Source organism: Nipponia nippon, unplaced genomic scaffold (assembly GCF_047370975.1).
Source record: "Nipponia nippon isolate SJK-2023a ecotype South Korea unplaced genomic scaffold, ASM4737097v1 scaffold_2, whole genome shotgun sequence".
In the NCBI taxonomy this organism is placed as follows: domain Eukaryota; kingdom Metazoa; phylum Chordata; class Aves; order Pelecaniformes; family Threskiornithidae; genus Nipponia; species Nipponia nippon.
The window spans coordinates 40,551,109-40,578,171 of NW_028262336.1; the positions used below are offsets into that span (position 1 = coordinate 40,551,109).

The window sequence follows — 27,063 nt, forward strand, 5'->3', positions numbered from 1 at the left end:
ATGCTGGCATTTTCTGTAATATGTTGTCACCTCTGCAACACTTTAGACCTCTTGTTTGAAGTATTAAATATGAATAGCTTTGATTGTCTTTCAAAGTGTTTTGCGTTTTCCTTCCGCTGTTGTGCATTTTAAATGAAGGATATTAGGTAAGCGTATTATCCTGCATACATTACTGCTTGTCATACTCAAGTTAAATTCACTGTCTCTGTTCCCGAACACAGTCTGATCTGTAGTACTGCACTCAGGGAAAAAATGATAGGCACAGTAGCTGCCAGCCTGAAATAATTAACTCCTCGAAAGTCAGGCCTCTTTCACCTTCACTGAACTTCAAGATAGAATGTCTGTCTTAAATGTCAAAGAATAAGGAAAAAAAAGAAGCTAAATATTACATCCCATCAAAGTGTTGTGTTTTGGGTTTTTTTAAACTCAAAATGGAACTCAAATACTCAGATCCATTCCATCTGCATAGTCATATATTCACACAAAGCTTGACCGTATTAAATTCAAAAGCTTATTGTTTCTAATTCTATATAATGGCCAAAGAATTGCTGAGGTCACAGATAGGGTTTTAATATTCTTCAGATATAGTTAGCTCTCTGGCAAAGGTCTGGTTTGTGTTGGTGTAGAAAACTGTTCTTCCCTAGTCATTCTAACAATATTTGTGAAAAGTACAGTTTTGTTGAAACAACTGCTTCTGTTCCTGGTGCTTCTCTGGGCATACCTATGAAGTTAGCGTATATGCTTCTTTGTATCCATGGTCTGTGCTATGCACAGTTTCTGCACCATAGAATAATTTGTTCTTATACCAGTAAAGCATTAGTGCTGTAGACATACTGGGGCTCTTGACTAGTTTCTCACTGATCAGGAGGCTGGGTCCTCTTGACTAATTTCTCAGTGATAAGTATGTATTCCGTGGTCAGCAGAATTTTCTCTGTTACCAGCAGCACCAACTGTTTGGGTGCCTACAGTAAAATTCATATTATAGTAACAAAAGTAAAGAAAATTTATAATATATAGTAAATGTATATAAGTGTAATGTAATAATATAAAACAATAAATGAAATAGTAATGTATATTAGAGAAATATTATATATACAGACACATAGAGTTGTTTCTTTTGTATTATTTATTGCCAAGGCAGGAGTCAAACCTAAGGTGGTTTTGGTAGCTTAGCATTTGAGAAAATTGGCATAATGACAGCTCTTCTACTAGATGGTATTCTGTCATTATTATTTTTTTTTTTTCCAGAGACCTTTAATTATAATCCAGACATTTCAATTGCTGTGGGTGGAAACTTGGCAGGTGGAATATTACTGCAGAACCAATTTACTCTTCCAATTTTTGAAAATATTGGTTTAGATGCATTTGTTAAATTGTGGAAACATCAGTTTAGTTTGGGGTATCTTAATATCATTTTATTAAAGACTCTAAGAGGCAGTACTTAGCATGTCATCTGCATGACTGAAACTGATGCAAAGTGGAGAGGAAGTGGAGATTATTGATTCTATATGGAGTAAGGGTGTCCATAAAAGCTAACTTTGCTATAGGCCTTCAGAAAATATGGTACAAAGATTTGTTTCCATGTGTTGGCCAAGTAGCCTGTTAAGACTAATTTGTAATTCTTACAACATGGGGCTTTCAGCGCTCTAAGGTAGGGAAGATTGTTACCAGAAAAGTCTTTTTTTATCTAGTTGTCTTGGTCAGGGGGTTCATTTCTCTAGTGAAATAACTGCTGGTGAATTGTCCATTGCATAGGAATGTGTGTATATATATACATATAGGATTTGTCATTTTAGGCAATAAGATATAATTTCATAAGACCAAATAGCTTGTCCAGTTGATAATTTGAGTGCATGTTTAAGGGTGAGGATTTTGGATACTATCATGGTAACGTTAAGCTGAGCGTTTGGAACTAGCCTTTCTGTGGTAAAAAAGAGAAAATCATTAGGAAAAAAATCTAAACTTTACTAATTGCTAGGTCGATGGTTTAGTTTTCTTCATCCTCAGTAATGTGCAGTATTTGAATATGTGCTCAAATGATTCATGTACCAAAAAGAAAAGCAAGAAAATGCTTCTTGGCAAGTATTATATATCAACAGTCATCCTTACGCAGAGCAGCCTGGAGCATCTACTGCAGCCTTGAGATGCCAGCTAGAGCTCATGATTCCTGTGCCTAACTTCCAGTGCTATGGGAAGCTAATGGTGGTTCCAGTCTCACTTGTATTTTCATGAGTCTTTGTGAACATTCTTTAAACAAGACTCTTGGCTGAAGCATGCCCATTTTCTTTTCATGGACGTCTCCAACATGGTCCAGTGAAATTGCCTGGGATCTTTTAGGGGAAGGGCCTTCACATCTGTGTCATGAAGCAGTGCAAGATCAGTCCTTTTGCTGACAGATCTTCCATGGACTTCCCCAAAGTCTTCCATCTAAATCTTTTTATCCTGAACCCATATTCAGTATCACAGTGCCTTCAGTGAGGATTTTGCCTGAGGCTCCAATGTGTTTCCAGCACAGTTTTTTGAGTTATACCATTACTGCAATCACGGAAAATAGTGTCAGCGGTGTGCTTGCTCGCTGATTATCTATGACCTCTACCAATACCAATGACATGTCTTATTAAAATAAATCCTTGTGATTCCATTATTTTGGAAATGTTTCCATTGAGATTTGCCCATTAAAATATGAAATAACTCTAACATTTGAATTAACGAAGCTGAGTCCTTGTATCCAGGCTAGATACTTTTGCAAAAGCAGTTTCTGGAGTCTTTGCTTCATTAAGGACCTTTAAAATACTAAGCACTGACACAGTCCAATCTGAATACCTCAGAGGCACATGAATTTGTATTAAGACTAAGCTTAAACCCTTCAAACAACTTTTCCTACTTCCCTATAAAAAGAAATCTAACACTGAAGGCCAGATGTAAACCTAGGAAACAAAAGGCTTCAAAATAAAGGTTTTCACCATACTTCAGCTAGATTTTTTGCACTCTAGATTGTGTCATAATTAGGGAAAGATTGATCTACAGCTGTATTATACTGACTGACTTCTCCTTTGAAAGATGTGTCGTTTTCCTGATAATATCACAGTGGGTTTCAAGTGAGTGGGTTTAATGTTGTATACGGCAAAAAAAAAACCACTCAAAAAACTACCTCGTGTATGTAACATGTAGTATTTTTAATGAAATATTAAAGGGCTTTAACTAAAAAAAGCCAAAGACTGTGTTTCCTGAAGCCTTCTCTTCTCACATTCTTGGCTTTGTTACAAACCATCCAGAACTGTTTTTCTTACCATTCTCAAAAATTTTGTTGTTACTGGAACTTGTTTAGTGGGGCAGGGGACGACAACTGTGCAAGTTAAGAAAACAAAAAAAGATCCTTCGGACTGACACCAATACTCTGCACCTGCTTCAGACTCTGTACTACTTACCAACGCCACCACCACCTTGTATTTATAAAGAATAGGCCATTGTGTTCTGTATCATTTCTTGATCAACTGACTTATTATTTTATTGTCTCTTTTAAAAAAAATAAGACAAGCCTACAAATTGTCTTGGTAGATGTTTGCTGTTAAGTTAGCTTTTCAGGTTAAGGTGTTTGAAACAGGCCAATCTGACAACAACTGCAGTGTATAGGGGAGGGCTAAGGGATATTCTTAAGATATTTTTATCTTTACTTTGTCACCTTTGCCTTCCCCTCACCTAGTCGAAAATATTCATCATTGCAGTTTGCTGAGGATTTTAAGTCCTGAATTTAAAGGTCTAGTTGCCTCCAGGTTTTGCACAGAAGGAATTGTGAAGCATTTTGAATTACTGGGAAGCAGAGTATTCATATAATGGATATTTGCTTCATAGACTGCTGTCACGGATGAGAACAGAGGAAGAAACACTATTCAGAACATTGATAATTTTCTTTTTTCTAAAAAATTTCAAAAATATTGGAAGGAAATGATCCAGAAACACTCTTTGCATTTTAAAAGCCCTTGCAATAGTCGATTTCCAAGGATTTTTAAATGCTACAGCATGCAACCATTTTGTTTATTTACACACATCTCTCTCCCTTCTCACTTTGCATGGTAACCCCCAAATGTTTTTCTTTTATCTGCAGATCCACTGCTACTTTTTTTATTTTTTCATTCTGTATTCTTCTATCTAAAACAGGGCTGCCAGGTTATGAGTTTGAGCTGCCAAAGTGCTTAGGCAGCTCAAGTCTTGCTCCAGGGACCAGGCTACGTGGAAGATGACATTAGCGTGAGGCTTTTGAATCATTTGAATCTCCAGCAGGTGGGGACTTTACAACTCAGCTGCATTCCCATTTTATCCTCATAGTCCTCTGCGAGGGAACCACACACACAGCTTTTAGACTCTCAGCTCTATTAGTTACATAGAAATGATATTAAGATGCCCAGCCATATAAAGATTTTGGTATATAATTTACAGATTAAGGATATATGGCCATCATGATCTTGAAGTAAAAATTGTGAGAGTGAATCAGGTGTTATATTCAGAAGAATGCTGCACAGGGAGAAGGGTAGGTTTCACTTTCCATTTAAAATAAAACTTGACCTGAAAAGATAGTATGCTAGTTTCAAGTGATATGAGAATTGGCTCTAGTTATAGGAGCGTAGGTTTGTGTGTGTTTAACCTACTTTCCCTGTAAGTAGATATATTTTAATGCTGTTAGGACTGTCTGGGATGTGTTTTAGTAGTCCTTTAATGTGCACTGCAGATGTTGATGACCCAAGAAGGCTTTCAGTGCATCTGAGGTGTAGACTTACATTCTGTCAAAATACACCCTGGTGGGTCTTAATGCTGTAGTATAAGACATAAACAGATATTTTCTGAATTTTAATTTCTAACCATAAAAATGTGAATTTAAGGTAAAGAAACATCCGTGGAATTCTTGGGCATTTTGAATTTTTATTTAATACATCATTGCTTTTTTAAACTACTCTCAGTAAACTGATGAATAGGACAATAGAGTCCTCTCTTAGTAGCATTACTAAGAAGTTACTAAACATTTGGAAAAAAAAAGTCAAACCAAAAATAACATTTCAGGCTGTAGTTCGTATCTCTAATAATCATTAATATTCCATAAAAATAGTATGGACTCACTTTTCAGTCAAAAAACCAAGCAAAAGACTCGTAAAACAAAATGCTGAAACAAAAAAGGAGGAAAGTGAACCACATCTAATATGTCTGTGCAGTGAACTCAATTTCTATTACATTGTTAGGGCATGATGAAGTAGCCGTGGGATGCAGAATATATCAGAGAGGACTTTAGACAGAAGCAATGTAGAGACAAAATGGAAGCTTATGATAAGCCCTTACTACTGAAACTAGTATAAAAACTTGACGTTATTTTGCCTACCAAGCAGGAAAATAACATTCATTAGGGTGTCTGATTCTAAAGGCAGGTACAGCTTTTCTTCTATAGGAAATTGCGTGGTTAAACAAGTGTAACGTGTTTTACAGGTTGAAACTTCTACATGTTATGTGAGTTTCTGTAGAAAATATGAGAGGAACATCGGTGAGACTGTATTGTTGTCTTCAGATCTGAATGAAATACTGTAAAGGCATTGCTACAGATTGACTTAAAAAGTGACTCATATACAGATATTTTATACAACCTTGGGACTTAAAACTGGAGTGAGTTCCTATCCAAGAGAAAACATCCTGATTTCCTGCAGTTATTGCGATAGGATCTGTGATGCATTTGTCTTACAGTCATCATCATCATCACAGTATGCCTCTTAGTTGCAAACAGAGTTCTCAGTGCTGACAGGAACATAAAGCCGAAACTTGGCCTTCAGGAACATACAGTTTCATCAAAGAAAGCAAGCCAGTGGGAAACTCGCATGTTATTTGAAATCAAATTTTGGTGTCTTCAGGACAGTGATCATTACTTTATGTCTACACCTTCTGACCATAGTAAAATACGGTTGTAGTGTTTAACTGTCTGTAGATGCCAGGGGAATACTAGCAAATGCTAATTCTAATAAAGGCCAATTAAACACCTAGAATATAAAGTTGTAGCACCATAGCTGTAAGTAAACTCTTCTTACAGAGCTAGTGGATTGATGTGTCAGAATGGTATAACACTGCCCCAGGAGATCTTCCTCAATTGTAGTATTTTCCAAACAATTCAAACTGGCTTTGGTTCCTGCTTTTCTTCCACTTTTTTTTTGGCTGTTGGATGTTGGTGGGCTCTTTCTTACAGAAATTAAAATGCTGGAAGGCTATGTATTTCTTTTCCACTGATTGATGAGCACTGGGATATGTAGGTGGTTTCTTGAGGATGAGAGTGCTTTTGTGTAAAAGTGGTGGGTTTGCTTTCTTCAGAAGCACTTTGATATTGCCAATTAGTAGCTGTGAGGAAGTTTGTCTTCAAGAGGCTTTGGCACAATCATCAGGTGGAATTTATAATTATGTCCTTCAAAGACTCATAATAGGTAATACTAATTTGTTAGAACTCATACAGTGAATGAAACAAACCTCTTTCATAGCCTCTTTCTCTCTGAATGGTTACTGAATAGAACAGATATTCAGATACCCTATTTGAGGCAATTTCAGGATGGGAAAGATTGCATAGGCAACTTTGGGTTTTCTCTGTTTATAATTTTCAGCTACTTAATACCTCAAATTTTAAGATCCTGCTGTCACGAAGGAGGTTGGCACAGTAGTTTACTGGACAGTAAAAGATTTTCAAATGGTTATGTAAATGTGCATATTTATAATTTCTGAGAGTTTAGCCTTGCAGATTTGGGAATAGTCAGATTCCAAGATGTCATTTTCTTGTTACGCAGGTTTTTTTAGTAAGCTAAGCTTATGATTTTTTTGTTTTTTTTTTTTTTTTTTGTTTTTAAAAGGACTATGTTCTTAAATCATATACATTTACAAATTTTGTCTCCATTAGGCAAAATAACTGTAGAATATTAAAATGAGGTAGTATGGTATGTTATTGGAGATTTAGCAGTGAATCTTTATTTTCAATTGGTTGCCTATTTGAAAACTACTCATGTTTAAAAACCTCAAAATAAATTTTTTTTCAACCTCTTTTACTTGGACAAGCTGTTGATAAATTAGAAAAAAATGTGATAATGTTAGAAGTTTTGGCAGTGTAGATATTTGTCAAAGTGAATGCAGTATTCAGGATGGATTTTGCTGGAGTCCTGGAATACACGTATTGAAAAAACTACATATGGTCCCTAAATGTGAAGTCCTAGAGGGCAATCTGAAGGACATGGAAGGTATGTCATGCGAAAACCAGATCAGGCCCCATAGCTAAAAACTATAGACAGCTGCAGGTTTAGTTTACAAATATGGAAAAGTCCTTTACAAATATAGAAAAGCCCTATGGTAAAAACAAAGGTTGTTGAGCTGAGTATCCTGTCTCCAGCAGTGTCCAAAAGCACAAGATTAAGGAAAAATGTATCAGTAGAGCAAACATAATGATTTGGTTTTTTCCCATAACCTTACAGTCTCCAACAGTTGTAGCTCAAGGACTTTTGGATCCACCAATGGCTTTTGGGGCGTAATAACGTTTAGTGAATTTCTCTTCTGTGAACTTGCTTAGTAACTCCTTAAATTGAGGTCAGCTTTAGCATCTGCAGCCTTCTGTTGGCAAAGGGTTCCACAGCTTTGCTAACTACTGGGTGAAGAAACATATCATTCTGCTTGTGCTGCAGCTGCCACCTGCTATCTTCATCCCAGGCCTCCCCAGCGTCTTTTAGTGGATGATGCAATCTGGAATTAAACACTGTTCACTCATGACATCACTTGTGACTGCACAGATCTTTTAAAAATACTGCAGCCCTGAACTACTTACCTTTCCTCTCGAAGGAGGGTGACTGACCAGCTCCTTGTTCTGCTGGTTCAGTCTTTGTATCTCACTTTGAAGTCCATAATCTGGCACAGTGTTCATCTGTCCCTGACAGTTCCTTTGTGTGGGGGATTCTGCTGTCATTAGAGGTAATTTGTTCAAAGTGTGGTCTACCCACAAAAGAGTGATTTGATTTATGATAAAATAGAAACCTGTTTTGATTATTCATGAATTTAATTCATTGATTTGTACCTTGGAGGCAGACTAATGCTACACATATAGGATGAATAATACTAAAAATGTTTTAAAACTAGTTCTGGTACTAAATAGGATTTGTATTTTGAGTTTGTTGGAATAGTTCTTACACAGAATGTGAAACCAGAGGGTCTCATATACATCTCTTTACATTTAGAATTGTCTTAGGAGTTCTCAGGCATGTTTATTCCCCCTTCCTAGCCCCATTTTATTAACTACCTATTTGACAACAGCCCTAGAATAATTGTTTTCTTCTGCTAACTGTCTTGAGTATGGCCATATCAATTATTTATCCATGTAAAATTATGAAGGTTATTTGTAGACTGACATTTAGCATGTAGGAAGACCTTTGGCTTACTTCTGTCATCATAAATCTGAAATATTCCAGACCCAAGATCCAGGCTTGTAACAATTATTCAGGTGAAATTCGAACTTTAATACAATTTTTATTTAAAAGATTCTTTGCTGTATAATACATTAACTGTCTTGCTCCAAGAAATGTGTTCCCACCAAGTGGGAGGCAGGAACCTGATTTATTTTATAGGCAGCATGCATCACTGACCTAAAATAATTCTGTCAAAAAAGGAGCAAGATCATAGAATCATGGAATAGTTGCAGTTAGAAGGGACCTCTGGAGCTCAATACAGGGTTGCTTAGTGCCTTATCCGCTTGAGTCTTGAATGTCTCCAGAAATCCCTGAACAAGACTAAATTTGCGTTCCTCAAGACCAGCACTGTAGTTCTTTTATTTGTCCTGTTCACTTTTCTCAGGATCTCCTGGTGTCACTTTTGCAGGACCTGCATCTGACCTTCACATTCCTGACACATCCCTTAGTCCCCAAGACTCTAGTTTAAACACAGTTACTATCTTAACCTATGGCACAAGATTTACATGCTGTGTCACAGAACAGTAATTCTGTTCTTTTACGGTGCTAAGTTATCCACTTTCCACTTTTAGTGAGATGAGTCTTAGCATGCTTTCTGCATGGATGGGAAACCAAGTGGACATTAAAGAGGTCTTGAGATTAAACTTAGCTGTGTAGAGAAAGATACTCTGAGTTTGGAGCACTGTATATTCTCATAGCCATCCAGGTAAAAGTATACCCACCATTATTTTTTAGCCGAGACAGCACATATGGACCATTCCATCTTGAAAATTGTGAGCTTTAAGCATAAACATTATAGTACTTTTCAGGAGGATTTAATTAACATAAGGTATATGATTGCAAAAGGTTTGGTTCCCATGCATTTAAATGTACGTGTTTTAAATGATTTGCAGTCAACTCCAAATCAGCTACTTTTTACTGGAGCTCTTGAGACACGCAGTTTTTCTAAAATGTCAGTGAACCAAGAAAGGTAGGATAGACAGCAGCTGTTTGAATGAAACAGTGGTGGTCAAAACACCACTTAAATTTTAAAATGCATACTTCATTACTGATATCTTTTCAATTTATTGTACATTCATTTGAGCTAATTAAAAGCGCACAAACATGATTTTAAAACAGGAAACAGTCATGTTTCTACTGAAAAATTCTTCATATAATCACTTTTCTCTTTTAATTATTGCATTTAAGATACTTTTTATGCATTCTAGAAATGAATTCTGGTTTGCTGTTACACAAATTTATGTTGTTTTGAGTAGAACTGAAAAATACTGAGTATGAAGTCTATTTTAAATATTTCTGTTCAGGTTTTCACAAAATTTATTTAGAACTACAGCACATGAAAGTTCAGTGAAGTGAGGATGTTTGAGACTCAGTGAGCTTTGTCCCCATTTCTCCCATTTGCCAATTTGGTAGGATAATAAAGGCACATTTGTGGGATTTCAAACTATTTTCAGACTTTGTAGCCTGCTGAAGGTTTAATCTTGGACTCTTGTAGCAGAATTCCCTCTAGGATGAGACTTGCGTTCAGGTTGTTCCAGTGGTATAGAATCATAGAATGGTTTGGGTTGGAAGGGACCTTTAAAGGTCATCTAATCCAACCCCCCTGCAATGAGCAGGGACATCTACAACTAGATCAGGTTGCTCAGAGCCCCATCCAACCTGACCTTGAATGTTTCCAGGGATGGGGCATCGACAGCTTCTCTGGGCAACCTGTTCCAGTGTTTCACCACCCTCGTCATAAAAAATTTCTTCCTTGTATCTAGTCTGAATTTACCCTCCTTTAGTTTAAAACCATTACTCCTTGTCCTATCACTACAGGCCCTATTAAAAAGTCTCTCCATGTATATAAGAGCTTTAAAGTGGAAGCACCACAATAATCAACAGAATTATTAAGACTGCTGTAAATACTTCAGAATCTGAACAAAATTTGCTTTCATTCAAGGAAAAATGAAAATCTGAAGGTGACTTTTGTCCCCAGATCAGAATGTCTGTCACTCTTTGGGGCTTAAATCATTTAGTAGGAGTAAAATCGCTAAATTTCCTATAACGTGTATAAAAAGTTTTATAGCTTTAAGGGTAACAGGAAATTTGGGAAGCAGTAATGAACTCCAGCAAAACAGTTGTCTATTTTGCAAGTATCTCTGAATAAAGGCTCATTATAGTCTTCATTGATATAACACTGTGTGACACTAAACAAAACCAGCATTACTCATTTTTTACATTTTTTGGTTTAAATTCCAGCATTCAAAGAATAATTAATGTCAGGCAGTTGTCCAAGCAAGCCTACACTCTACAGTAAATAACACTCTCTAATTAGTGCTGATGTGGATTTGAGGCTGAGTATCTGATTAACATGCATAGCAGCAGTTGAGGTTAAACTTCATGAACTGTATAAACCCATGCATTGTGTGACCTGCTTTCTCTCAATATTACATACATCATGTCCATACACGGTCCATATATTGTGCTGACATTTGCATAGCTACTTCCCGAAGGCCAAGTAATTCTGTGAAGATTGTGCAGAGTCAGACATAACGTCCCCTTTTGCATTAATCCTAGCAGAAATGCTATGTGGCTCTGCAGGCTGTTCAGGTCCAGCCATTGGAAACCTCACCCAGGCAAGCCAAAGAAGGTGCCCATGCTACAGAGGTGCTTCTTTGTGTACCCAGGGCAATTAAGGTTTGGGGTTTTCCATGATTCAAAACATTGGTCTCAACACTGGGGATACTGGTTGCATAGCCAGATTGCAGTGCCTGCCATCTGCAGTAGGTGATGTTGCCCAGAAATCTTCTAAAAAAGATGCAACTTCTGTTTTTTTTTTCTAAGACTCCTTCACGTCAAAGCACAGACTCCTTTTCTTTCGGTAAATTGTTGGACTGAACTGTTGAAAAGAAAAATAGAATTGTGCCATGTCTTTTCTCTTGCATTCCCTTGATTTATGCATTCAGGCATATCTTTGGGAATACTCTTCTTAGTTTCAGAAATTGATGCTAACTTTGGAAGATGGTAAGATCTACGGTGCATATGTGGAACTCCAATAGTCTGTCATCTTTTACTTTTGGCTTCTGGACTTTTTTCAGCTGTTGCTGGTTATTCCTGTTCATTGGGAAATCCATGACACTAACGCAGTAAGAGAATGGCAGTCACAGAGAGCAGGGGTACCGCAGCCTTGAGTAACGGTGGTGCCACTCTCACAGCTCGTGCAGTGGAGCCTGTTGTTGATAGGCTGCCATACACATAAATTTGATTTTGTCATAAGAAATAAAAGTTGTCTTTGAATGTCCTAATTTCCTGCTGTTTCACTGTGTCCTATATGTTCTGCTGTTCCCTTTCATATGCTGTCCTCTTGCTGCTTTTTCTTTCTAGGATTTCCTTCTGAATTTCTTGAAATTTTACATACAGATGATGGCCTCTACAGCAGACTACTAATTTTTAGTAGTAGTTCAAGTGGAAATTGTGCTTTCAAGCAACAGTTTTGTTTTGTTTTTTTTTTTTTTAAATAAAAATTACTTACTCACCTTTAGATAATGAACTATATATGTTGCATAGAATTTTTAAGCCAAACAATGGACTGTATTGGAAAACTGTAACTTTTTGGTTAGCCATGTAGTTTCTATAGGCAGATTTGGAGTCTCTGTAAAATTATGCTTCACTTCTCCAGATGGGAAAAAAGTGGAAGAACCCATTTTCAGCTCCTACCTGAGCTCAAGCAGAGTGGGTATACTTGCTTTTTTTAAGCATGTCATTTAAATTAGTATCCCACTTAATGCAAACAAGCTTGTTTGGAATAAGTATAGTGGGTGTAGAGGAACTCCCAGAACAGTTCTTGGTTGTAATATGCATGCAGTAAATCCTCCTGCTCAGCTGGGCTTCAACACAGGCCAGCAAGAACAAGCATAGTCCCTCTGGCACTTAAGTTAATGAAGTAACCTCCATTCTGAATAAATAAATACTGGCCTTTCCTTTTCACAAAGTGAAAATGATCACCATCCAGCTCAGATGTGGTTGCATGGATTTTACCATTGCTACAGCTTTAAATGGCAATACTGGAAGCAAATATATACTTGATTTAGCTATTCCATGTAGCAAGATGACAAGGGAGTGACTATGTGCATGTGCCAGAAAATGCAATGAGTTTGACTAAATGTTTGTAACCCTTTAGAAAGGAGGATGAGTCATCCACTTGTAGGTCAGTACTAAAGGTTCAGTTGAGTCAATGAAAATATGTTTGAATAAATATGTTTGAAAGCAGTGCTACCTCAGATGCACTAAGAGTTTGTTTTTTACTCAGCTACCAACATGTGTTTGTTCTTGAGGATGAATTTGCACTGGCGAAGACTGAATACATCATTTCATTACTTATTCTTCTGTATGATACACCTCTTTCAGCATTCCTTTGTCTTTTTCGTTAAAATTAAAATAGTGGTCAGGTGTTTCCTAATCAAGAAATGTTAATGAAAGCCAAAAAAGTATAAGAGTTAGTGGGAGCAGAAGCATGACAAGAAATGCCAGAACTTTTGCCTTTCTCTTTTCCTCCATAGACAAAGTCAAATCGAGCCAACTGAATGACTTGCTACAATAACTTAGGTCTACCCCGTTGTCCAAGTTAGGGTACTTTCTCTGAGACGTTGTCCCGATCCAAAGTCGGGGGAGGTTTCGATACGATCCCAAGGACGAGATTAAGACGCAAACAAGGTCAAATGCCATACAACCTTTTGACTTTATTTTGGTGAACGAAGTGGTGAGGACCAGGTAGGGAGACGGGGGCGGGGGGGGAAGAGAGAGAGAGAGAGAGAAAAAAGAGAGAAAGAGCGTGCTCAGGCGAGTGAGAAGAGAGCCACGTAGGGGAACTAGCTACTGCCACTCCGAGTCTGGCGTTGTCCCGTTGATCAAAGGTCCAGTCGGTCCAGCCTCTGTGTCCGCAGGAGCAGCTTCCAAGGAGTGTGCGGGGTAGGATGAGAAGGAAAAGAGGAGAAGAGAGATCCTCAAAAAGTGCATGCAGTCCTTTTATAGGGCCATGCACATGTGCAGAACGGGTCCGTGTACATGCAGTTTGTGCTTCTGCTTTTCGTGCCCTGGTGTCTGTGCAGGCGTGCGTGCAGTTCATGGCCCCGCCTTTCACGTCCTGGCCTCCACTTTCGCACCCTGGTCTCTGCGCAGGTGTGCGTGCAGTTCATGGTCCCGCCTTTTGTGTCCTGGTCTCTGCGCAGGCGTCCTGTGGTGGTTTCGTCAGGGGCTGGATGTTGAAGCCAGAAGTTGGCGGTAGAACGGCAATGTCGAGACAATTCTGGTTCCATAACAGTCCTCGACAGACGTGTCAAATTGTTGTGTTGATCCTGATAACTGTAGACATTTTCCGTACATCAGAAAGGTGTCTGAAGCAGTAAAAACCGAAAGTTTAGGCTGCAGAAGAAGGAATGTTAGCTTTAATGGTCAGAATTCCCCATGTGGTCAATACTGACAAAGCCAGTTCTCAGGTTATTCAGCTGGGCATTTCACTGATGGTTTGTAGCCCTAAGGGGAGACCTACCTTCACTATGGACTGAGAAGATCCCTCCTCCTCGGTGGCTTATCACAAACTAGCCCATTCTTCAGTGCTTCAGGGAAGCTGACTTCCCAAGGGAAGTCAAAATCAGTTGCAGTGTGGAGTGCCACCACTTTGCAAACACAGAAATGGAGCTGCCACATATGTGAGCCATTGTGTAGAGTGAAACTGAGTTTCATTCTAAAACTTTTGTCCAAATTATGTGTCGTATTTGCTTCTTTCACATCTTGGTCAGCGAAGAACTGATCTAGGTTAATTCTCTTGTTTATATGGGATTTGTAATACAAGTAATAGCAACACTTCATAATTAGGGAGTTTGTTCTTTTTGTTTTCTTATTGATGAAAATTACTGTGTTTTTGTCTTGTTTAATTATAATTGCATCTATTTAGAAGCTTGACTATTTGTCTGTTACAAGTAAAGACAGTAGTAGAGGTTTCTCTGGTTTATTTATTCTCAAAGATGAGACTATTTACCTGAAGGGCTTCCAAAGTAAAATGTTTGAAATTTGGCTTATCATTTATACACCTCAGATTTTCTTTGCAGACAGGATTTAAGCTCTAAACTGACGAAAAATGTGTTTCTAAAGCCTGTCCCTCAGTAGAGGGAGAATCCAAATTCACTCAGAAAGGACATCTTCGTATGTGAGGCAACGTAGTACATGCAGTATTCTCTACCTCCTTGTGTAAATATTAAACTGTTCTCTAAGGTTCAGAACATCAGTAAGCCAAAAGACAAAAATTTCAGAATCTTTCTCTGCTGTCCAAGATTTTGCATGAGTGCTTGTGCTTTTAATCAAGAGTGAAGACATTCCCTCTTCTCTGTTTTCTAATAGCCACATATGGAAAAATAAATTACTTGAATAACAACTTTTCATAGAAACAGTCTGCTGTGGAATTGATGCTCCCTTAAATGAGAAATTTAGCTAAAATTACTGCATTTGGCATCTGCTAGGTACAGTTTGTGCTTCTCCACCGGAAAGTGGGCTGGCTCTTTCTTTCAAAAACCCTGCATTTTCATCCTTGCAGCCCCTAAAAGTCTACCCTTTATAAACTCAGAAATACCTACACACTATAAATTAAAAAAATACAAGTATTCTGGAACATGTAAATATAATTAATGTCCCATCTTTTATTTTAAGTTATATCTGAGATAACACTATAAATAAAATTAGTTGTTAGTTTATGGTATTTTTCTTCCTTATACGTTTCTTTGCAGAGGTGGGACACTTTAAAATCCTAAGTAACAGGAGTGTGAATTATCTGGGTGGTCAGTGTAACTTTCATGGTTCAAGTGAAGGGTGGAATAATCCTCAAATCTTTGGAGCCGCTTTGGTAATTCTTTCACCTGATTTGTATCTCAGCTAAAGTTGTGCTGGAATTGCAATAGAGGTAACCTTTCATTAAAAAGTACTTTTCCATTGATCCTGTCACAGAGGCAATAACCTGACTTGTTTCAGATTTTGAAGGGGACATATATACTTATATATGAAATATATGCACCATATATGAAATAATAAGGTTTTGTTTATTTCTTTGTTAACAGATATCTGATTACATTAAAATCTGCCACATTCAGGTGTGGGTATCCAGAGGTGGCTATACCATCACTGTCAGCTTAAAACTGGCCCATCAAATTTTGCCTAAAAAATTGTTCATGCTTTGATTTTCATGTTTATGGTCTGCACACAGTGAACAATATTAATTGTTTATAAGATATTTTATTCTATGGGAATAGTTAAACTTTTGAAAAATAATATTAAAATTACTGAAATTATGTCTTTTCATTTTAGCAATTGACATTATGGATTATATACCTTTTTGAAATATTATGTATTGAAGTGCTATTAAAAAACTACTGTTGATATCATTATATGTTTTCTGCTCTGACTGGAGACTGTATCAGTAGGTTTTATTTTGCTGTTTCAAACAGATCTTCAGGTTTTTAATACTATCATGCTATTACAATTAATATCTGCTCTTAATCTAATTTCATTCTTGTGAAAAATATAACACTGAATCTGGAAAAAATAATCTGATTAGTGATGTGACTCATTTCAAAATCTCATTTTCAAATAGCATTAATAGATAAGATAGAATGTCTAATCAAAGTGAATTCAAGTTGTATTGAATAAACCTCATAAGGAAATTTTATGTGAAAATAGAATACATAATAACTATTTTGTCTTTGACTTTTAAAATGCCATGTGTCTAATTAATAAATAATGGATTCCCTTTGCTTTCAGAGCAGAGAAAATAATTCAACTTCATGAATTTCAGTCATCCTAAGGACAGCGAGCATTTCAACATAACTTTAGGAAGTTCTGTTATGCGTGGTGAAACTTCCAATATTTTAATTATCACATAATTAGTCTTACAGTATAATTCAACAAAGGAAAGGTAAATTAGAAGACTCTACAAAGAAAATATTTTTGCATATTGGATCTCAGAAGGCATTATGTACTGGTTTCAGAAGGGTATGATAAAGTGTACTGAGGAGATAATATACATTATCTGTAGAGCCTATACAATAATTGGAGACCATGGTGAGACTGCTCTTCACTAGCTGATTAGCTCTCCTACTTCTTTGATGGCAGAACTTTCTGCACCTCTCTGTCCTTCTTGGGTAAGCACTAGATGAGGGTAAACCAAAGATGAAGTATGAGTTACTATGACAGATTTATTTACTTATTCTTTGATTTACATTTAATTTAGAGACAAATTTCTGAGAGCTAAGAAAACCAGTGATAGCTATACTGACAGAACTGTGTCTGTCAATACATCTGTATTTCTGTTCTGGATATGTACAGCCCCTGCAGTGAGATTTCCTGATTTATTTTAAAATGGAAATAACAAAGTATTCTTCAGAAACTTAGGGCTCTGTGAGTATCCTTCTCTGTAATGACGCTAGAAAATTAAAGTGATTCCTTGTGCTGAAGGGAAAATAACCTTTTACAAGAACTGAAGTGCCACGAGGGTCTGGTGTCATTACCTGAACATCAGGGTCTGGATATGAAACCAGCTCCTACTCTGAGAGTATGTGTCGTGTCCTGTCCCACAAACATGAACTGCCTTCAGACGGTTGATAAGACCTGCCCCTATTTCCCTCATTAAGGGTAGAGTTGGGTGTTCTGGGCCTGCTGCAGGCATTGTGACAGCTACCTTGTTGAAATGTATGGTAATATTTGGTTCATTGCCTGTGCGAAGAGCGTGGCATCTTTAGAGAACAGTTTTACACCTTCCTCTCAGTTGGTCAGTAGTAGCAATTTTTAAAATACCAGCATTCATTTGTTACTCCTCTGTGTAATTCCTTGAAAGCTGAAGTTAGACTGCAAAAAAAGGTGTCTACTACAAAGGCTGGGTAATAGATTGGAGCTCTGACAGTAGAGAGGCAAACTGCTTATGCAGTGTTTGACTTCCAGCTGGCCGGCGTAGAGTTTCACCTGCAGCAGAATGGATGCCTCTGTGTTCTGACAGGAGAAAAGGATGAAGGGAGAGAGGATGGCTTGTGTGGCTCAAGTTATTACTCAGTGCTTCCCATGAGTCAGTAAAACTATGGCCTAATTAAACTATGCCCGATGCATCTTTCTTCCCTCATGACTGGGACAATATTTTTTGCTGCTGTAATAGTAATCCAGCATCAATGAAAGAAAATGTCAGTGACTTTCATGGAACTTCCCAGCAGAACTGAACAAACCATAAATGAGGATGTTGGGGAGAGAAATTCAACCTTTAATATATTTAGCAGAGAAAGAGCAAGTATTAATAATCCCTCTTTTATTAAAATTGACTTAAAAGATCTGTTGAGATTAGCTCAATGGCTTTTCTTTATTGTTTCACAGAGTGAGGCATCAAATATTTTGACTGCAAGGAAAAGCTGATTCTTTAAAGTCTTACTAAGGGTAACGTCTGTAAGCTAACCAAGTTTTTATTTCTTTCTTACGGACGTCTATTCACCAAAATTTACAGATTTACAAACTGAACTTGAGACAATTACTTGAAAAAGTTATGTGACAATTTATGGCTTATGTGCTCCTACCTTTCTGGATTGTAACTTGTCTTTTCATTTTTTTAGTAGTCAATCAGCAGCCTGAGGTCCCAGCCAAACTGCAGAGCACCTCTGGCTCTTTTGTTCCACAGCTTTGCATGCTGGGGGCACAGATGAACCGCATTACAGCTCCCTTCCAGGCTCTGTGGTCCAGGTTTCCTGCCCCTCCTGGAGGCACAGGTTTTGTCCCAAGCTAAGGTCTTAGTTATTTACCTGTCCCCGGAGTCTGAAGCACTTCTGTGTCCACTAGTTTTATTGTAAGCTGATTTTTCCTATTTACATCTAATATAACCTTAAATCTTCTGGCTAGTGTCATGCCTAACCTGGAACTTTCTGTCTTTACAGTGCCTTTTCTTTTTAATTTATTCTCTCTCTCTCTCCATCTGTTGATAGTTTTCATTGCTAGATTTCCCAGATGAACTGATAATAATAAGCCAATAATACTGTAAATGCATAAGAAATAGCATCCAACTTGTCTTAGTGTAATAATCTTCTTACAGTCTAGTCTGCCCTCAAATGAAAAGTGTAACATAAATGCATACTTGTCTTCAAAGCAAAATGAAAAGTCTGAGATCTCTTCCTCAGCCATGTTTTTGCCCTTTGTAATTTTTCTGAAAAAATGGGAAAAAATATTTATTATTGCATTTTTATAAAACAGAAAAAAAATATGCATGTTAAAGAACTTCAAATAATAGCTGTGTTACAGTCTTCTGTTGTATTTTACTGGAGTTGTTATTATGGACTCATGGCTTGAAATTTTGAGTGTTTATGAATCTCAGGAAATAGAAGTACGTTTCTACCCTTTGTGCTTGTAGGAGAAAATTTAAGTTATGACTTGTTCTTAATCCTCTTCCCCTCCTTTCCTTTCGCCTCCCTTCCCAACTCCTTCCCCTTCCTATTTCCTTTCCCTTCGCTCTGTTTTCCCGTAGTATAGGATTTGCCTATGCTAATTTATTCTAAAACATAACGTCTGCTAACAGTTTTATGCTAATCAGAATTTTTTGTAGCTGTGACTCATAATTTTGAGCACTGGGCAATAGGAGAGTCAATGTTCATGAACAGATGTCTTTGTACCTTCTCTGGACAAGATATTTTTCAATTATTTAGTGTTCTTCTCTGTATCGCTTTCACAATTACTGGCTTGTGTGTAGCTCTGAACGGAGAGGTTTTCATGGAATACTGGCTTTTCATGTAATATTTCCCACAATATTAACTTCTTCCATAATGTATCTGATGAATGAGCTGATTAAATAATTTACTTGTTTGATAAAATTTATTTGTTAAATTTACATAGAGAGAATAAGAACAACGGAATGACAATAAAAGTGGACAGTATTGAGATGAATAGGATGGAGCTTGATGTTTTAAGATTTCTAGATATATTCACACCAAAAAAAATTGCAACTACATTTATCTATCAGGATTTATTTTCAGTCTATTTCCTGATTTTCTTTTTTCTTTCTTTTCCATCTGCTTTTGTCTTTTTAGGTAACATTCTTTGGCATAAGTTTGGTTCAGTTGCTGTCTGAGTTTGGAAAACAACTAATACACTTTAGATATTATTTCAGTCTAATTAATATTGAGAGCATTCTAGAATATGTACATGGAATACTCTAAGTATGCTTCACTCCCTTATAATACCTGGGGAAAGACTCTACTGCAAGTTCCCATGTTTTTCCTGAGATGTTAATTGTACATTACCCTGTAATTCTAAGACTAATAAGACTAAGGCTTGTGTAGTTGATTGTGGTAGTGTAGGTGGTTTTTTTTGATACAAATGTATTTTGTGAATTCCTTTCCTGAGTCCTTATTTAAGTTGGAGGGTTAATTTCACCCATGATAAAACAGGAATCTTATCTTCCCGTCTGTATCACATTTTTTGGTGCTTTTCTTTTAAAATAAATCTCTTGGATTTCCTTCAGGTCCCCTTATGTTATGTAAAGATCAGCAGTTGCAGCCAACAGCCATATCAGCTAAACCAAGAAAATTGTGTTTTGACCTTTATTTAATACAAAGACAGTAGGTTAAAATAATACATAAAACTGCCGTATACTTAAATGCCTGGAGTCTTTCTAGTAATGAAGATTCTAACAAATTCCTAGCGTAGATTTTTATTTTGTTAGTCCTACTTCTAGAAAGTAATTTCTGCTTCTTTCTTTTTTTTTTTTTAAATTTCAGTTTTACAGTTATTCCCTCCTTTTCTTTATTCTGTATATTTTTTCTCATTGTCCTTTTCATGACAGCCTCCAGTCTCCCAAATCCTTCTGTTAATTGTTGGTCTCCCTGAAATAAGCAAGTAAGGCAGAGAGACACAATAATTACTTTGCTGATCTATTTGACTGACGTTATAGATAGCTTATATATTGATTAAGATCATACAATTATCTCTAGTTTCATATTGCTGCCAGTCAAACTACTTGTTGGGAAATTAGTACCACACTGATGAGAAGTTGCCTTGTCCTTCACATTCGATATCTGCAGTCCTTCCTCTGTCCTGTACTCTGTCTCTCTTTTTCCCCATCTCTTCCATCATTGTGTTTTTTAAGAAGAAAAACTAAGTGTGAACCAACAATCCAGCATGCAGCCACATTGGGCATTTTTTAAAGTTAGGTTTTGAATAAGTCTGAAATATAGGGGTATTAACAAATCAACATGCATACCAATGGCACAGGAGATTCTTCTGAACATCTTCATTCCTCTGTAGGTAAAGGGTGGTGGCTATAGGTCACAACCTAAAAAAAGTTTTAAACAAGGTTATTTTCAACACAAATTTACAGTAAAAGACTAGGCATTTGTTTTGGAAAGCCATCGACTAGCCATGCTTGTTTTTTCATTGTTTTCAAAGCTTCATACAACTTAACAGACACTTTTCAATGACACAGTGAATTTATTTGGTGCATCTTTGAGCCCTTTGTTTCTGAAGACTTAATGCAATGTCGATCCAGTGAAGACAATCTATATTGAGAAAGCTTTGAAAACTTAATTACCCTGTTGCCAGAAAAATAGCAACCTTCTTCAGGTTAAGGATTATATGTGTGGTGGTAGTATAGGGTGTCTTAAGGTATTTTTAGTTGATTAATGGAAGGTATACTTGGAAGACCCTAAAAAATCAATGGTAACTTTTGTTTTAAGGTTTACTTGTAATACATTTATAATTAATATGTCCTGCTGGGGATGCTACCATGCTGTGTCTTTATTTTCTTTCTGAAAGCTTTACCAAAAAAACCCCCCATATTATTTTGTCAAGAAGAATTTTGGCTGTCCTAGATGGATTTCAACCTAAACTTTATTAATAGATTAAATGCTGCAAAAAGGAAGAAAGACACAGAGGCAGTTATGAAGGCTAGTTCTGTTTTTCCCTTATGGTACAAAGCAATATAATTATATTCTATTATCAAAACGTCATTGTGCTCATATTCCCAGAGTGATTCAGTAACATTATGGGCACAACTCTTTCATAGTGTTACAGAAGGGCCTATTGATCACTTCAGCTTTCTAAAGAATGTTAAAATGTTCCCTTAGAAGTGCATAGGTCTTGTGCTTTTCCTCTGCAAAAATGACTTTTGTTCTGCAAGATTAGGGAACAAAATAAAGTCTCTCTGATTTAGTCATATGTTTTAATTCTAAGTTTGTGCTGTATAGAGTAAATAATAGACAACTTCAGGAATACCATGCATGACGACTTGCATAATGGCACATGATTATTCATACTATAATTTAAAACATTTTATCAAAACTGTTTCTCATAATAAATGCAAGGCAGGAAATAGAGTTGCTGAGTATTATTAGTTAAACAGATAATTCACAAAATTGAGCAGGGTAAGTAAATGATATGTGAATCTATTCAGTACTTGTTTTCAGATATTTTAGGTAGTCAAGTGGCAGCACATGTGTTAACTAGAAATTAGCTTAGGTGGAATGGGTTGTGCAGGGTGTGAAAACCGGCTAGAAAACAAGGATTCTTACTGATGTAGAAAAATTTGGATGTTTCGTATTTGTTTGTTCTGTGAAACAGAAGCAAGACCTTACCAAAAACTGAAGGGATTAAAAGTTGCTCTTGCCTCAGAAGAGCAGTCAGAGAGAAAGGAAAAGGGAAAGAGTAATGTCAGAGTAGCTAATAGCACTAAAGTTTGTGCTGTACACAGAAATATTTATTGATCGAGACAAAAATGAGTCTAGCACTGGAAACTGTCCTTAATTCTGTCCTCTGTTTAAGAAACCTTCCAAAGGAATTGATACACTCTGACAAAATACGTTTTTCATTAAATTCCCAGCTAGCTCTAATGAGTGATGCAGTGAGTACTAGAACAACGCTACTGACAGGAAAGCAAACGCTTCTGTGTCATATGGATTCCCAGTTCTACATTGCTCTGTGGTAAAAGTGGCGGATGTGCAATGTAGGTCAGCATGGTGTCAATTCTAGCAAATTAAAATACAGATGCTTCCTCTCAAATCAATCAAAGCATCTGTGAAACTTCACAAATTAGAAATAATGTGGACATGTGAATCTACTTGACACTGCACCAAATAATCACTGTTTCTTATTGTGGTTCTCAATAGCTCTCATACATACAAAAAGATATCAAAATTTATAGGTACACATAAAAGATGCACAGTGACTATACTATACAAAATTATATTTCTTTATTTCTAAAATTTAATGCATTAGTCAAATCATCAGATCAGAAACTTGGCTTGAATTTTAGAAAGAGTAAATAATCTTTTACCATTGTCACATAGGGGAAAATCCCAAGTATTTCCTTTTGTCTTTTGCTGATGCTAAGTACAAAATGTGTATTGTTTTAGCCACGTACAGTAATGAGGCCCTGATTCAGTACAATTCCAAGTATGCCCTATTAACATAGATATGTTTCTTAGATCCTCACTAGAATGAGCCTGAGACTTATCTCTGTGTAATTCCAAGTTTGTTTCTGCCACGTGAAAGAGCCCCTACTAGGCACTTAACCTTGATATCTCTTTATGGATGTTTTGGTTTTTTGTTGTGTTTTTTTTTTCATTTGGCAAATTATTTTTCCTGTTTTTCTCCTGAATTGCACCTTAATTGCCAAGTCCAGTTTGTGTTCTAGCTTCATTTGTATTCAGTTCTGCTTAATTGTTTGAATTAATGGTATGTGCACAAATTATAAATTATTGGATCTGCAGTAGTTTCTCACAAATTATATCAATAGTATAGTTTTAAGAGGGAATAAAGGATATACATTCCTTAGCATAAGAAAAGTACTTGAAATAAGGTAGGCACCAATCTCTCATATGTAATAGAACCTTGTTAAACATAGATGTGTGTGAAAGAATCCTGTTAGTTTAGTTGTAAGATATTTTGCTCCCTTACTTTGCATTGTACCTTTCATATTTATTATTTAATTAGCACAATGTATTTACACAAGTGGAATACAGCACTTTGCAAGACAGTGGCTTTTACAGCTTTCTGGTCTTTTTAGCAATTTGAGTCTTCATTTCTTTGGTGTTTGAACTAACTAAAGCCATTGTTTCATTTCAGTTTGGAAGACGTTACATTGAAGATCTTTTTAATGATTTTCGAGATGGACGAAGACTTCTGGAGCTCCTGGAATGCCTTACAGGCCAAAAACTTGTACGTGTATATTAACACATTTATTGTATATTGAAGTCTTGATGGTGTGATAATTGTAGTAGGTGGTGTTCATTAATTCCACCATTGATGAGGGCCTGTGGAAACTATTTTTTACGGGTTTGATTATTTTCAACTTGCATTTGAAACTGAGGAAACATTGTGACTAGAGCTATATTAGACAGTAACCCTTTGTTAGGCATATACTTAAGATGAAAATGTTCTACTTTGTTGTATGCACTTATTAAGGAACTGTGGCAAAGAGAAACAAGACTGAGGCAGGGTTCATTTAGATATTAGCTGGAATTCAGAAATTATTTATCACTAGATATTTGTGCCAAATACAAGGAATAGAATTTAATGTGCAGAATTAGAATGTTTCGCTTATAAATTTCATACATACAGTCCATGTATTGGAGTTGTACATGTCTGAAAAGAGAGAACACCTTGCTCTTATTAACCTGGAAATTCTAAAGCGACATGTCACACATATTTTTGAATATCCTCTCTTGTGTTCCTGCTTCGACTTTGAGCTTGGGCTCTTTCTCTGAAACTTTCTTATGAAAGAGTAGTGAAGCAAGCTGGGAGTTTGAGAATCAAAATCCAGAGAGAATATATTTGTAAATAAATATTAAACAAACTGATGCTTATCTGTTTGGTTGTCACAGTAATGTTCCTAAATTGTGCCATGGAGAAGATGACTAGTCATAATAAAAACAATCTGGAATTAACTGATTTTATATACATTTCAATGATTTATTCACTGAAAAATGTTGAGGTAACAAATTACCTTCCAACTGTGGATACAGTTTGTTTCACAATTGCCTTTATTTCATATTGGTAAGCTACTTATGCACAATGTATGGTAATATTCTCACTGTTGTTGTCATAAACTCATGAAATAGAAAACTACAGGTGTAGTATAAGATTTGAGTTAAATACAGTGTGTTCTAGTTTCTGATTTGGGGCAGTCAAATTTGTTTTATTTTCTTTGTAGGCAAAAGAAAAGGGTTCCACAAGAGTTCATGCTCTGAACAATGTCAACAAAGCACTGCAGGTTTTGCAGAGAAATAACGTAAGTAATCAGCCCAACAGGGTCAGAACATCCTATAGATAGCATACTTAATGCTTTGTAAGTGTTGGATCAAACTCTGGCCTATAGTATACAGTTACTGGAGTCAAGGCAGTTTTCTTAATGTGACTTGGATACTTCATCATTCAGCACCAGGATGGAATGTATTTCAAAAAATTTAAAATCCTCTGCCAGCAAATATTTGAATAATATATCTATAATGAATGCTATCTGAAGACAGATCAATATGCACAATTTTATGGTAATGCATCGTGTTTAAAATTTTCAAAGGTTAATTACAAGAAGTCATCCATAACTGGTTAGAAGGTGCTACCTATCAAAATGTCTACTCACAAGCTCTGACAATTATGAAGTCTGAAAAACTGAGGCTTTTCCTACAAGCAGTCTTTTTTTTAAGTTTTCATTGGTGTCTGTTCCTTATGGTTCATAACATTAAGGAAATGAATCATATCAAAACCACTTTCCATTCTACTTTGTCAAGATTGTCTTTTCAAGCCAGTATCCTGTGCATCATTTTTGAGTAAATATTCTCATGATATTTTCCTTATGCAAATGTTCTAATGGATCCATAACTTTAGCAGACATTTTCAGTGGCCAACTAATTATATCATATCCCCTCCTCAAGAATAAATTCATATAAACTATAACATTCACTTAAACTTAACAGTAAGATGTGATGGAACAGTGATAATGTCTTCTGTGCCGCATATTATATTGAATTTCTTGATAGCTGCGGTAGGTAACTAAACATGATTGAGTTCAGCTGCTGAATAAAGTTATTGATTTTATAAATCTAAGGTAATGCCTATCCATCTGAAGACTTGTGCATAAATGAAAGTGACCTTATAAGACTAGCATAAAGACCTCCAGGTGATTTTTCTTTTTTTAAATGGAATTTAATGTAAATAAATAGAAGAGAAAGCTTCTAATTCTTCAAAATCTGCAATATTGGACGTTGTTGAAAAAAATCAGCAATACATTATTTCACAGTATACAAGAATGTTTTGATTGCATACCTGGAATGTGATTACAAATTTTCATAGTAAATGCTTTTAAAAGTATTTATTCACTATGTATCAGCTAAATCCATTGATGTGCTTTTCATTCAGTTTCCAGAACACAACAATAGTCCCTTTCAAATACAAAAAGAAAGCAGAGAGTATTCCAATTGAAGAATATAGAAGAAAAAACATTCTTTTAGAAAGTGAAGTGGTCATCCAGTGGCCATCATATTCATATAATGAAAACCTTATAAGCTATACACAATATAAAAATTAATATAGTGTATATATATACTGGATCAAATTAGTATAAAGCCAAAAGATCTGCCTCTGAAATAGTTTCCTCAACCTTCAAAATCATCTCAAGTGTGATTTCTATGGGACTTCAGGAATGCAAAATCAATGGTTCTAAAGCTATTTAAAGCCTGTGACTAATCTAGATTTTTCTGCTGGTATGTGCCATCCTTGCTCTGAGGTTTTGCAGTCATCTGCGTGGGAACATTGAAAAACGCTGCTCCTTCCAGTCAATCCATTTTACAGGTTTTTTTTTCCTATGGAAAGGTGATAGTGTTGGGGTGAGTGGTTGCCCCAGTATAGCCTCAGGCAACGCTGAGGCAAACTGGAAAGCGTTCTTCTATTTCAGTAAAACAGATGTAGGTTCTGTGTATTGAGGCTTCCATTTCCAAAAACATGGAGGATTTGGCCTGCAGAACATGTAGGCAATACCCTAATAAGCTTTGTAGTGGGTCACTTGCTATGTGGACCCCATTTGAAATTTAGGATATAAAGTTGTCATGGTTTAACCCCAGCCAGCAACTAAGCACCACACAGCTGCTCACTCATTCCCTCCACAGTGGGATGGGGGAGAGAACGGGAAGAGTAAAAGCGAGAAAATTCATGGCTTGAGATAAAGACAGTTTAATAGGTAAGGCAAAAGCCGCACACACAAGCAAAGCAAAACAAGGAATTCATTCACTACTTCCCATCGGCAGGCAGGTGTTCAGCCATACCCAGGAAAGCAGGGCTCCATCACGCGTAACGGTTACTTGGGAAGACAAACGCCATCACTCCGAACATCCCCCCCTTCCTTCTTCTTCCCCCAGCTTTATATGCTGAGCATAACATCATATGGTGTGGAATAGCCCTTTGGTCAGTTGGGGTCAGCTGTCCCAGCTGTGTCACATCCTAACTTCTTGTGCACCTGGCAGAGCATGGGAAGATGAAAAGTGCTTCACTGGTATAAACGCTACTCAGCAACAACTAAAACATCAGTGTGTTATGAACATTATTCTCATACTAAATCCAAAACACA

General features: G+C 36.5%; 1 protein-coding gene across 7 annotated transcripts in view; it reads left to right on the forward strand.

The window, feature by feature from the left end:
* DMD (dystrophin) overlaps positions 1 to 27,063 on the forward strand; it is a 1,304,666-nt gene that overhangs the window by 365,720 nt on the left and 911,883 nt on the right. For 6 of the 7 annotated variants that reach the window (XM_087759563.1, XM_087759562.1, XM_087759568.1 and 3 more), the window contains exons 3-4: positions 23,568 to 23,660; positions 24,655 to 24,732. In XM_087759563.1, the coding sequence (XP_087615689.1) occupies positions 23,568 to 23,660; positions 24,655 to 24,732 (171 nt within the window). Of the gene's footprint in view, positions 1 to 4,255; positions 4,282 to 23,567; positions 23,661 to 24,654; positions 24,733 to 27,063 lie in introns of those variants that run through there. The other variant, XM_087759569.1, reaches the window with a different exon arrangement.